This window comes from Staurois parvus, unplaced genomic scaffold (genome assembly GCF_062004578.1).
Source record: "Staurois parvus isolate SC_StPar_1 unplaced genomic scaffold, SC_StPar_1.0 ptg001591l, whole genome shotgun sequence".
Lineage (NCBI taxonomy): Eukaryota > Metazoa > Chordata > Amphibia > Anura > Ranidae > Staurois > Staurois parvus.
This window is the reverse complement of record NW_028319387.1, coordinates 427,501-440,236: the sequence shown is the minus strand read 5'-3', so window position 1 is coordinate 440,236 and position 12,736 is coordinate 427,501. Positions and strand designations below refer to the sequence as shown.

At 45.1% G+C, this 12,736-nt stretch overlaps 1 protein-coding gene across 7 annotated transcripts in view; it reads right to left on the bottom strand.

Moving 5' to 3' along the window:
* The window catches only part of MPRIP (myosin phosphatase Rho interacting protein), a 277,723-nt gene that overhangs the window by 234,120 nt on the left and 30,867 nt on the right, over positions 1-12,736 (bottom strand). For all 7 annotated transcript variants that reach the window (XM_089662965.1, XM_089662962.1, XM_089662960.1 and 4 more), the window contains exon 2: positions 3,110-3,187. In XM_089662965.1, coding sequence (XP_089519091.1) covers positions 3,110-3,187 — 78 coding nt within the window. The remainder of the gene's footprint in view (positions 1-3,109; positions 3,188-12,736) is intronic.

Sequence of the window (12,736 nt, the reverse complement as noted above, 5' to 3'; positions counted from 1 at the left end):
GGTGGCGGAGATGGAGCGATTGAAAAGGTGAATGAGTCTGGCAGCCGTATTCAGGATCGACTGAAGCGGGGATAGCCAGCGGCGAGGCAGGCCAGTGAGGAGGGAGTTGCAGTAGTCGAGTCGTGATATGATGAGGGAGTGGATGAGCTGTTTAGTGGTTTCTGGGGTTAGGAACGTGCGGATTTTGGCGATGTTGCGGAGGTGGAGTCTGCATGAGTTTGTTAGTGATTGGACTTGGGGCTGGAAGAATAGATTGGGGTCCAGAATGAAACCAAGTACTCTGGCCTGTGGGGCGGGCATGATAGTGGCATTGTTGGACGTGATGGAGAAGTCAGTAGGGTGCAAGGGCTGGGGGGAAGACTAGGAGCTCGGTTTTGGAGAGGTTCAGTTTAAGGAAGTGGAGTGACATCCAGTCTGATATGTCGTTCAGTAGGCTTGTGATTCGGGTGGAGACCGAGGGGTTGAGAGATAGATTTGCGTGTCTTCCTCTGGTTCCTGGGTGCACATTGCTCTGCTCCCTTGTGAACCCCCAGGCTCATATTGGAGAGACAGGCTGCTCTTGAGCTCCATTGTGACCGGAAACTGGCAGCTTGTAATCTGTGTAAGATCCTAATGAGTGCAAACAAGCTCTGCCCTAAAAGGCTCTGGTTTATAGTAGGAATTCCTGTTCTGCACAGTATCAATCAAGAGCTACCACTGACTCCTCACTCACGAAGACCGAACAAGTCGGCTAACATACGCTGTCCCTGCTCAGCACTGCTCTTGAGAAGTCTTGAAAAGACCTAAATCAACCTTTTTGGCTGTACAGCAGAATAAATGTGGGGGGGGGGGGGGGGGTGACCCGCCTGTTTTTGATCCAGCATGTTTCCTGCAATATGGATTTGTATCCCCCAAGCATAAAGCGGACCTCCAGCCTTCACTTCAGTCTTGTACAGTTGCACAGACTGCTCTCCTAGGCTGATATGTCTTTCTCTGATTATACTGCACACTGTGAACTTCTCGCATTGTGCATTAGAAGCTGCAGAAAGTCAGGCCATCTCATTTCCTGGCTGGAGGACGTGCGGCATTGTCTAGTCCAGGGGTCTTCAAAGATTCTAAACAAAAGGGCACGTTTATTGTCCTTCAGACTTTGGGGGGCCGGACTGTGGCCACTGGGAGTACAAAATGTCCCGGCATTGGTAGGAGTAAACAATGCCCAGCTTTGGTGTCAGTGAGAGGAACTGTGCCCCATTATTGGTGTCATTGGGCCTCATCATTGGTGTCATTGGGAGGAATGGTGCCCAACTGTTGGTGTCATTGGGAGGAATGGTGCCCCATCGTTGGTGTCATTGGGAGGAATGGTGCCCCATCGTTGGTGTCATTAAGAGGAATGGTGCCCCATCGTTGGTGTCATTGGGAGGAATCGTATATAAAATAAGATGAGTGCAGCACTAAAATACGAATAGTCCTGATAAATAAAATGACATAAAATTCATGTATATGATAAAAGTCCGTAATGAGTGTATATAAAGAGCTCAGATTGACTTCAAATATCCCCAATTCATTACGTCCTCAAAAATTGGTGAGAGGCAGAATATGGATAAAGTGCGCACTCACCGGATGCGCAAAGGTATTGCTCAATGTATAGATAAATGGAGGTCTGCCAATGGGTCCCTCTCAGGATAGGAATGGAATCAGCCTCGGATGGATGGATATCATCAAGATGAAATACTCAACCGGAGGTCTACTTTAAGGACACGGGTGCAGCCTCTTCAATATGATGGGATAGTCAACAGGGGGAGCGCCTCATTTTGGGCACCATACACCCAGGCGGCGCGGAGTGCGGAGGGTGTAGTCCCGGTCTATAGCGAGTACATAATAATCCTTCCCGCCACAGCTGTCCTCTCCCCGCACACAGCCGGCCGATGAAGCGCTCTCTCCTCCTCCTCCAGCGGGCACTGCGTTCCTCTACCAGTAATCATACCCCACTGTTGGTGTCATTGGGAGGAATGGTGCCCCACTGTTGGTGTCATTGGGAGGAATGGTGCCCCACTGTTGGTGTCATTGGGAGGAATGGTGCCCCACTGTTGGTGTCATTGGGAGGAATGGTGCCCCACTGTTGGTGTCAGTGGGAGGAATGGTGCCCTGGGGCTGTATAAAAGCAAACAAAAGGACTGCATCTGGCCCCAGGCCACAGTTTGGAGACCAATGGTCTAGCCCTAGGACCGTCTGTATGCAAACACCAAAACACCCACTCCTCCAGATTGACATCCACCCAATCAAGGTATTTTGCCGAAATTTGCGCATGACTCCTCCCAAGAGCAAGACCACTGCTTGTATCATGAGTGAGGGCTCATGAGAAGAGTACTGAGACAGGGTGCTGGAATGTTTTCAGGCAGTTATGTACCGCACCCTGCTGTCCCCTCCCACCACTCATGATCAACTTGCATTGCATAGAGAAGCATGCGGTCTCCCCGGACCCTGCATTCACTATATCTGCTCTCCCCGGACTCTGCATTCACTATATCTGCTCTCCCTGGACCCTGCATTCACTATGTCTGCTCTCCCATTATTTTAGTAAATATAAACTGCTAAATACCTTTTCTCATCAGCAGTTAGAGCAGTCTTATGACTGAGCACTGGTTAAAGGTTGTAGGAGGAGTTCTCATTCTTCCCTAGTTGTTCTATGAAATTGTGTGACCCCGACCCTCTGTCTGGACAGTACTGATTGGCCCTGTGCTGATCACATGCACAGTCCCGAAAGAAAAACAAACAAAACACCTCTCTAGCAATACACACTAAACTGAGCATGTGCGGATTGACTCCTAGGGCTCAGTACTATCCGCAGATAGACTGGGGACAGTAGAAGAAGGGGAGGATCAGAGAAGACAGGATCAAACCGCTTTTTTACACATTGCAGAGGATTACCCCCTTAAGTTCCACAGTGAGTATAACAAGCATGCTTTACTGCATCTACAGACTGATTGTACTGTTGTGGGTTTAGTAACACTTTAAAGACCAAGATAAAGCAAAAAAAATAAAATGTTGCCAGATAAGCCAACTTGCAAAGCTTACTAAAGAAATACATATAAAATATACAGAGATTTGTAGTGGGGGAAGAAGTCCTTACTCTTGATCGGTGCATAGGATTGTCGAAGTCAGTGCCTTCAGGAGCCAGGAGCAGCCATCCTCCATAAATGGGCTTGGCCTGTAACATAGAAACAGAACGGTGAGGGCTAATATGCAATACAACCTGGATGTAGTACACACACATATATACATACATACATACTTACATACACACACACACACACATGTATATATACATACATACTTACATACACACACACACACACATATATATATACATACATACTTACATACACACACACACACACATATATATATACATACATACTTACATACATACATACACACACACACACACACATATATATACATACATACACTTTTTCATCTGTGGACAGCCCACAGATGAAAAAGTTTTCTCTGCTGCAGTTAGGAAATACGTTTAAGTCTTGTCCCTCCAGGGGAAAGGAGAAGCAGCAATGATCTCACCATTACTCTGCCCTCTCCTCCTACCAGCATGTTCCTTGTTAGCATATGAGCATGGGTGCACTTATGTCTCCCAGTCTGAGCTCGGCTGTAAAGGGACTATGGGAGGCTGATACCAAGCCAACGTAGAATATTTACACAGCTTGCATAAATAAAAAAAATGAATAGCTGTAATATTGAATTTAAGTGTTACTAAACCCCGGACCCTGCATTCACTATATCTGGTCTCCCCGGACCCTGCATTCACTCTATCCGGTCTCCCGGACCCTGCATTCACTATATCTGCTCTCCCCGGACCCTGCATTCACTCTATCCGGTCTCCCCGGACCCTGCATTCACTCTATCCGGTCTCCCCGGAACCTGCATTCACTCTATCCGGTCTCCCCGGACCCTGCATTCACTATATCCGGTCTCCCCGTACCCTGCATTCACTATATCCGCTCTCCCCGGACCCTGCATTCACTATATCCGCTCTCCCCGGACCCTGCATTCACTATATCCGCTCTCCCCGGACCCTGCATTCACTATATCCGCTCTCCCCGGACCCTGCATTCACTATATCCGGCCTCCCACAATACACACACCATGGAAATGCAATTATTTTAGTAAATATAAACTGCTAAATACCTTTTCTCATCAGCAGTATATAACAGTCTTGTGACTTCTATCAGTGTCCAGCTGAGCACTGGTTAAAGCTTGTAGGAGGGGTTTTCATTCTGCTCTGACTGTCCTATGAGGCTGCATGACTCCCAACCCTCTGTGCTGATCACATATACTCTCCCAAAGAAAAAGAAAAAAAAAACACCTCTCTAGCCATACACAGTAAACGGAGCATGTGCAGAGTGTCTCCTACAGCTCTGTACTATCAGCAGATGGATTGGGGACAGTAGAAGAAGGGGAGGATCAGAGAAGATGGGATCAAACAGCCTTTTTACACAATACAGAGGATTAACCCCTTAGGTTCCACAGTGAGTATAACAAGCATGCTTTACTGCATATACAGACTGATTGTACTGTTGTGGGTTTAGTAACACGAATACAGAGCCGTGTCATGTTTGCCTCTTGTATAGCGGATGCTCCATCACAGCAATGGCTACAGAGGAGTTCCGTGAAGCGGACGGCTCTCTCGTTAAAGCCGTAATAACAGAACAGGGAAGGGGCTGGGAGCTGGCAGATGTCACCGGTGTATACAGAGCCGCCTGCTCAGTGTTTAGCTGGTGGTGCCTGTGCTGGATCAGAGGTGACAGAAGCACCTCAACATGGGCCAGCTGGTGACAAGCAGACAAAGGCCAGCGGGAAGTCCTGGAGTCACAGTTTACACTTCATAGGAAGATCTGCCATGCTGATCCTAAACAGCAGCGGAGTCCTGGGATCGGGAGCCAACAACAACCGGGAGGGCACAGGGCCCTGGAGGGTGTTAGGACGGGCACAAACGGGGGGGACGGGCCATCGAGGCATCTGAGCATGCTCAAACCCTTCACACTTGTGCCTTAATTATGCAGCAAATCACGAATTACAGAAATTCTGTATTTTCACCCAGAATGAGTATTTTATTTTTTACTGTTTATTTCAGGTACTTCTATAGCGCTGTCAATGTATGCAGTGCTTTACATATATATTATACATTCACATCAGTCCCTAACCCTCAAGGGGCGTACAATCTAAGGTCCCTAACCCTCAAGGGGCGCGCAATCTAAGGTCCCTAACCCTCAAGGGGCGTACAATCTAAGGTCCCTAACCCTCAAGGGGCGTACAATCTAAGGGCCCTAACCCTCAAGGGGCATACAATCTAAGGTCCCTAACCCTCAAGGGGCGTACAATCTAAGGTCCCTAACCCTCAAGAGGTGTACAATCTAAGGTCCCTAACCCTCAAGGGGCATACAATCTAAGGTCCCTAACCCTCAAGGGGTGTACAATCTAAGGTCCCTAACCCTCAAGGGGCGTACAATCTAAAGGTCTCTAACTCACATTTAGGACATTTTGTCCTAAATTTATGATGAAATTTGATTTTTTTCAACTTTTTAACTGGAAATGTTTTATAGCAAAAAGTCAAAAATATTGTTTTTTCTCTTAATTGTTGGGTTTCTTTGTTGATAGCGCACAAAATAAAAACCGCACTGGCGATCAAATACAACCGAAAGAAAGCTCTATTTGTGGGGAAAAAAGGGCGTAAATTTCATTTGGGGGCAGCGTTGCATGACCGCGCAATTGTCAGTTAAAGTAACGCAACGCCGTATCGCAAAAAATGGCCTGGTCAGGAGGGGGGGGGGGGGGGGATGCTCAGGAGAGAAAGTGGCCTACCAGCATGTCTTTGGTGTGTGGGAGGAAACTGGAGCATATATATATATATATATATATATATATGAGAGATAGATATATATTTATATCTATATATCTATCGCTCTCTCTCATATATATATATATAGATAGATTGTACATTCACATCAGTCCCTAACCCTCAAGGGGTGTACAATCTAAGGTCCCTAACCCTCAAGGGGCGTACAATCTAAGGTCCCTAACCCTCAAGGGGCGTACAATCTAAGGTCCCTAACCCTCAAGGGGCGTACAATCTAAGGTCCCTAACTTACATTCATACATACACATACTAGGGACAATTTAGACCGGAGCCAATTCACCTACCAGCATGTCTTTGGAGTGTGGGAGGAAACCGGAGTACCCGGAGGAAACCCACACAGGCACAGGGAGAACATGCAAACTCCAGGCAGGTGGTGCCGTTGCTGGGATTCAAACCAACCACCCTAGTACTGCCAGGCGGAAGTGCTAACCATTTAGCCACTGTGCTGCCCCGTATGTATACATATATATTGCCACTCTCGGCGGTACAAGCACATACACACGTTAATCCACGCACGGGGCTTCTCCCATACATCAGTCACGCAGAGTCTTGCTCGGCAAGCCATGACTATATAAGGGCCCTGCGATGGGAGGCCGAAATATAAACAGTTTACTTCTACAGGTCCTGACACGGTGCGGAGCCTGCTGGAAAGACCATTGTTAAACATCTTACGAAGCAGCCTGTACAGAGAGGACTGTGAGGTTTGACAGCGGCGGCAATTCATAACGGTTAGCCTGCTCTATCCCCACTCTGAAAAAAAAAAAAAAAAAAAAAAGATTCCGAGAGGTTCCAACTCAGCCAAGTCAAATAAATACGTATGTGAATAATGCAGCCTTTCTCCGAAAACATTGTACAGTTGCGTGCGTCCACCGATGATACCTAAGCGCTTCTGATCTGTACAATCTGTTCAGTCAAAAAAAACCACAGAAGCAGATTTGAAAAGTTGTGGGAGCCCTAAAGCAGGCCATACATGGTTGGGATTCCGAACGATTTTTCGTTGGAAAATCAAAAATGTCGTTCGCTCGGTAATTGGCGCCATCAATGATTATGAAAATAGGCCGACCAAGTCATAAAGTTCACCCCATATAACAGGCGAAACTTCTGTTCCTTCCAGGTCACGGCTCATGCGCATATTCTTTTCGAAAAAATGATCGTACGATTTGACCATCAAGTCGAAAATCGGTAGTTTTCCACAAATTTTCCAACATGCCCGATCACCGAAAAGGGGAGGAACCAGGAAAATCGGCCGGTGCCATTGACCCACTAACAGAGTGAAAATCGGCCGATTATTCTTAGGTCCGATTTTTAGATGAAAAATCGGTCGAATTTCGATCCATGTATGGCCGGCATAAGGCTCCATGCACACTAGCATTTTTTTTTTTAACCTCTTCACGCCGGCCGCACACAAATGTACGGCCTCCCTTGGTCTGGGCATAGACACCGAGCGGCCGCACATTTGTGTGCAATTAAAAAAGGACTTATGTGCCGAGAGCGCATGCCCTGCACACTACTAGCACACATGCCCGGTACTCACGGAAAGGTCCCGATCTCCTCTTTCGATTGGGACCTCTCCCAATCATGTGACCGCCGTGATGCGCCACATGACCCTAAACCCCGCACCGCCTACCGGCTTCTGGAACCCTTAAAGGGCTGGGAGGCGCCGGCGTGCAAGGGTTAAGCTCCTAGAAGCGAAGTTGTTTTTGTAGAGTTTTTTGGAGTGTTTTCCAGCAAAAAAAAAAAAGGAGAAACGCTACTAAAGCGCTCCTAACAGCTTCTTTATAGCTTTTTTTTTCTTCTTCTTTCCTCTCCATACACGTTCAGGAGAGTTAGCATTTTTACAATGTACTGTAAAAATGCTAATAAAACACTAATGCTACAAAAAAAAAAATCCTATTACCAACATTTTTATCCAAAAAGAATTTTAAACAGAATGCAAGTCTGCATGGAGCCTAAAAGTAGCAGTCACTGCTTTTGTCCCCTTTCACACAGGCGTTCCCGTTTGTCCGTTGGGACAGATAAAAAATGAACATCGATGCAACTATAAGGGAAAAAAATGGATAATCGTGCGTTAGCATCTATCAACATCGATTAATTTTTAAATGGATCAAAGCCCTATTTTTGTTCAGTTAAAAAAAAAAAAAAAAAAACGGAACGGAACGGACAAAAAAATGGTTCGTTTTTGCATTGGTATATTGGATGTAAAAAAAGGGATGTGAAAAAGTGATGAGAAAATGACTAGTTTTTTCTTTGAAGAAACATGACTGAACCAATGAAACAAACAGAACCCCCATGTAAAGGACCCCACGTGTGAGACTGGTACTCTTCAAAGAAGACCCGCCATGACAACAAAGCGGGAGCAGCCATTGCCATAGGGGAACTACACGGCATCTCAGCACCACAAATCAAAAATGATACTTGGAGCCAGGGGCAGACTGACAATTTGGAAACTAGGGCACTGCCCGAGGGCCCGGGGTCAGTAGGGGGCCCCATGAGATGCCCCTGGTACCTTTTTCATAGGCTTTTTTGAGTTTGGGCAAAGACACAGGGGCCCCATGATCCCCTATTGCCCGGGGGCCCCATGAGTTGTCAGTCCGCCCCTGCTTAGAGCTCATGTACACTGCAGCTGATAAACTGACGTTCAGGAGCTGTTGAGCGTTTTTTTCAGCAGCCCCTGAACTCTCCCTAATGTTCTCCTGTGTCCATGTACACATCGTCGTCTACAGACAGTTGAGTTTACAGTCGTTTTTTTGAACGCACCAAACTTACGTTCGGGAGTAGATATTAACGGTGTTTCAAACGCCAAAAGCTTGTAAACGCGGTTAACCCCGTTTATGAGCGTTTGCATTTAGAAGTGTTTTTTAACTGTTCCATATCCAGATGTTGTCTGGAGCCTTTTTTCATCATCAGAAATGCATGCGAAGCGTTTTCCATGTATTCAAATGGACCCGGTACACCAGCGCAGTCAGTTCCAGGTTTTGCGTGAAGGAAACAATGGTAGAACGCACCGCATTAGGCTCATGATGGGGGCGGTAATGCATTTCGGAGCATGCTCAATAGGCTCCTTCTTAGGAAGGAGGTCTTAAGAAGGAGCCTATTGAGCATGCTCCGAAATGCATTACCGCCCCCCTCACCTGCTACATCTGACTCTGCTCTCCAAGCTTCATTTCTGATGCACAGGCACATCCTGGACTCTACTTCCTGATCCTATAGGCATAGTTTGCTGCTGGACGGATGGATGTCCCACCTGGATCTAATTACCACACCATGAGTCTTTTTAACCGTTTATCTTGTAAGTGCAAATTTTCCATTGTTTACTGAATAAATTGTCAATACTGCACTTAGAGGTGCCTTCCTCTCTTTCTTGTTACTGCATTAGGTGGAAAATAACAGCCTTAAAAGGACAGCAATGGCAGCTCCCGATATTTCTAGCCAACCAACAGAAGAAGCATCAGACCAAGACTGCAAAAGAGTCCACATGGCATTTTGGCATTTCAGAGGCTTAAAACTTCCCCCTTCTTCAGGTCTTAAGATGTAATAAGCACTTAATCTGGGCTCAAGAAGAGACTTTGCTATATAAATCTGCTTGGGTCAAATCTCCAACCTGCACTATTGGTATTGGTAGCCGCGATCAGTAGTCTACTGTACCAGCATTGCTGGTAATATTGAAAGTAGAACTATAGGCAAAACTTTTTTTGGGAGGGTTATAACCCCGGTTGGATTTTTTTTTCCCCATCTGTGTTCCATTGACGAGATTTCCTTTCACTTCCTGTCCCATAGCCAAACAGGAAGTGAGAGGAAATCCCTACAAATGAAAGGAATCCCTAGGGACCCCCAGTTTACCAGAACCAGTGTCCCCATTGGAAGTTTTCCCCTCTATTACTTTTCCTGGGACAACCCAAAATTTGAGATTTTCTTTCAATTTCTATGATACTGGTAACCAGTACAAATGGAGAGGGTGATTCTTCCTAACAGAGGCACGGACCGCAAGAAAAACAGACCAGCATTCTAATTCCTCTCCACTTTTTTAAAAATTGCTTTAGTTATACTTGGATTATTGGTTACTGCTACCACTGCCAATATCGCAGGTTCAGCTGTTGGAGATTTTACCCAAGCAGAATATATAAGTCGCTTCTTGATCTCAGATTAAGTTCTTGATAGATCTTGAGCCCCGATGAAGTGGGAAGTTTTTAGCCCTCGAAATGTGTTGGCTGTTTAATTGTTCTGGCACTCCTTCTGTTGGTTTATGCTTTAAGTGACTTTCTGGGTACACATTGGAGGGTAACCCTGTCTTACATAGGAGAGCCAATGAGCTCTTCGAATTATTGTGTTTCCCTTCGCTGCTCTGCATAAAAGAGTTTTGAAGGCCTGGAGCCTCTTAGATGTATCCTTTTGTCTCCTTTTTAGAGATGGGCTTGGGCGCCCTTCAAACTCATCTCTAGCCGAACTCTGAACCTGCACTCTTGTTCTTTACTCCAATAAGTTGCAAGCCAGGTCATTCCCTCCCCAAAACTCACATCAACAAAAGGGTGGAACGTCTTGGCCTGCAACTTAATGGAGCAAAAAAAAAAAAAGAGCTCCAGTTCAGCTAGAGAAGAGTTCAGGAGGACCCCTGAAGGTATCTCTATTCTTTTAAACACCTTTAGGAACCTTTGCGTGCCGCTTCTCAGCTATGTTCTCTCATCAAAGCCTATGGAAATACCCGGTGCTCATAGGTATGGGGAAATCTGTCCATTCTCCCAGGTTCTGAAAAACCAAATCACCAAAATAGGCAATGTGACAAGATTCTCTGGAAAGATGGCAAAAAAAAAAAAAACAATAAATAAATAAAAAAAAAAAATTAAAAAAAAAAGCTAACCCTACAATCCACAAAAAAAAAATATATAAAAAAAAAAAAAAAAAAATCAGAGGTTCGAACTACCTTCTCATTAAGTCTCCGTTGTTTATATGCCTGGACACCGCGGGAGCGGGAATGGTTTGCTTATTCAGAAAGAAGTCAGTGTAAATGTGACCTTCCAGTGAGCAGATGTGCTCTGAAACTAGGAGAAAAGTGCCTGTCATTACAAAGTGCCACTGTTGAAGTGTGCATTTCACTTTTCCCCACATTACATAGTAGTAGGACTTGTGTTTACAGAAAGTAGGATTAGAGAAGGAAATGGGCTAAGAAAACTTGACATTGCACAAGACAGGAATTCACTCACAAGGCTCTAGAATGTGGCCTAGATAAGCAGAACCCTTGAAGGCATTTGGGCTCCCTTTGTATTGGCCTCCCTTACCTGTATTCATTTACAGTGGGACTGTGCCTATCACTGACAACACTGCTTCTGTGGTATGTAGGAGAGGCCAGGGGATCTCAACAATTTAACAAAAACATGAAAAGAAAGCATGGTAATTCTATTTAAAAAAAAACAGAATCCAAGATACGGAATAGGCAAACCATTGACAAGACCAATGATTGTCGCAACCTTCGCAACATACAACGGTTTCTTAAATGGTTAGGCTCAGTTATCACCAATATCAGCAAGGCTCCACTCTCAATGATCTCGCTGGTCTCTAGCTACTGGATAGGACACATTCTTAGCCTTTCTCAACCAGGGTTCCTCCAGAGGTTGCAAGGGGTTCCTTGAGACGTGATGAATAGATCTCCTTCCTGATGAAGCCCATATAGTTATGGAAAAACCACCACTCAGCAGAACCACTTAAATGGAACCAGTGGAGCTACTTCTCTCATGTCTCAGTTAAGTAACTATTGACATTAGCAATTATGTTCCTGTCTGTAAAAAGAAGACCCTTTCCACTGACCACCAAAGTAAGATTCATTGTTAGCACTGTCCTCCAAAGTACGAGGACCCTGCACTGACCACAACTGAAAGCTTTCTCACGGACCACCATTGTAACATGGCATTCTTTCCAATGACCAACAGTGCAAGGAAACCCTTCTCTTGGTGACCATCAATGTGGTGCGGCTAATGCACCATAAGATGTAGCTGTAATCATTTTTACCAGTTGTTTCCTGAGACCTAAATATAATTTCGATGGTTCCTCCATGGAAATAAGGTTGAGAAAGGCTATTCTAGGTAATAGATAGGCCCAATTCTCAGTAATTTCATCAATTTTTAGTGAGTGGATAGGCTGGATTTTCAGTGATGTCACAGCCTCTAGTAAACGGATAGACTGTATTTTCATTGATGTCACGGGTCTTCCATGAACAGATATCTTAGGCATTACATGTTGGCCTTTGATGATGTCAAGGGCTGCATCTGATGCCTCCTTTAGCTCATAAATTGACAACCACTGCTCTAATGAATGGATAAGCTACATTCTTAGTGATGTCACTGGTCTCTAGTAAATGGATAGGGTACATTCTTAGTGATGTCACTGGTCTCTAGTAAATGGATAGGGTGCATTCTTAGTGATGTCACTGGTCTCTAGTAAATGGATAGGGTGCATTCTTAGTGATGTCATCAGTCTCTAGTAAACAAGCTGCATTCTCAATTCTGTCACCGGTCTCTAGTAAATGGATTGGCTGGTTTCTCAATGAGGTCATCGGTCTCTAGTAAATAGATGAGCTGCATTGTTAGTGATGTCACAGGTCTTTAATGACTAGATGGCCTGCATTCTCATTGATGCCAGTGTACTTAAAAGTCTAGAAACCTATTAACGTTTGATGATTCACAACTCAATTCCATGTTGTTATATGTCATTAAGTAACTCATAGCATAACTACAACAAAAAAAGAAAAAAAAAAAATGACCAGCCCCACAGCTAGTTAAAAGACAAGTCATTTTACTGTAAAGCCCTACCTAACAGAGCAGGTTATGTCAGAAC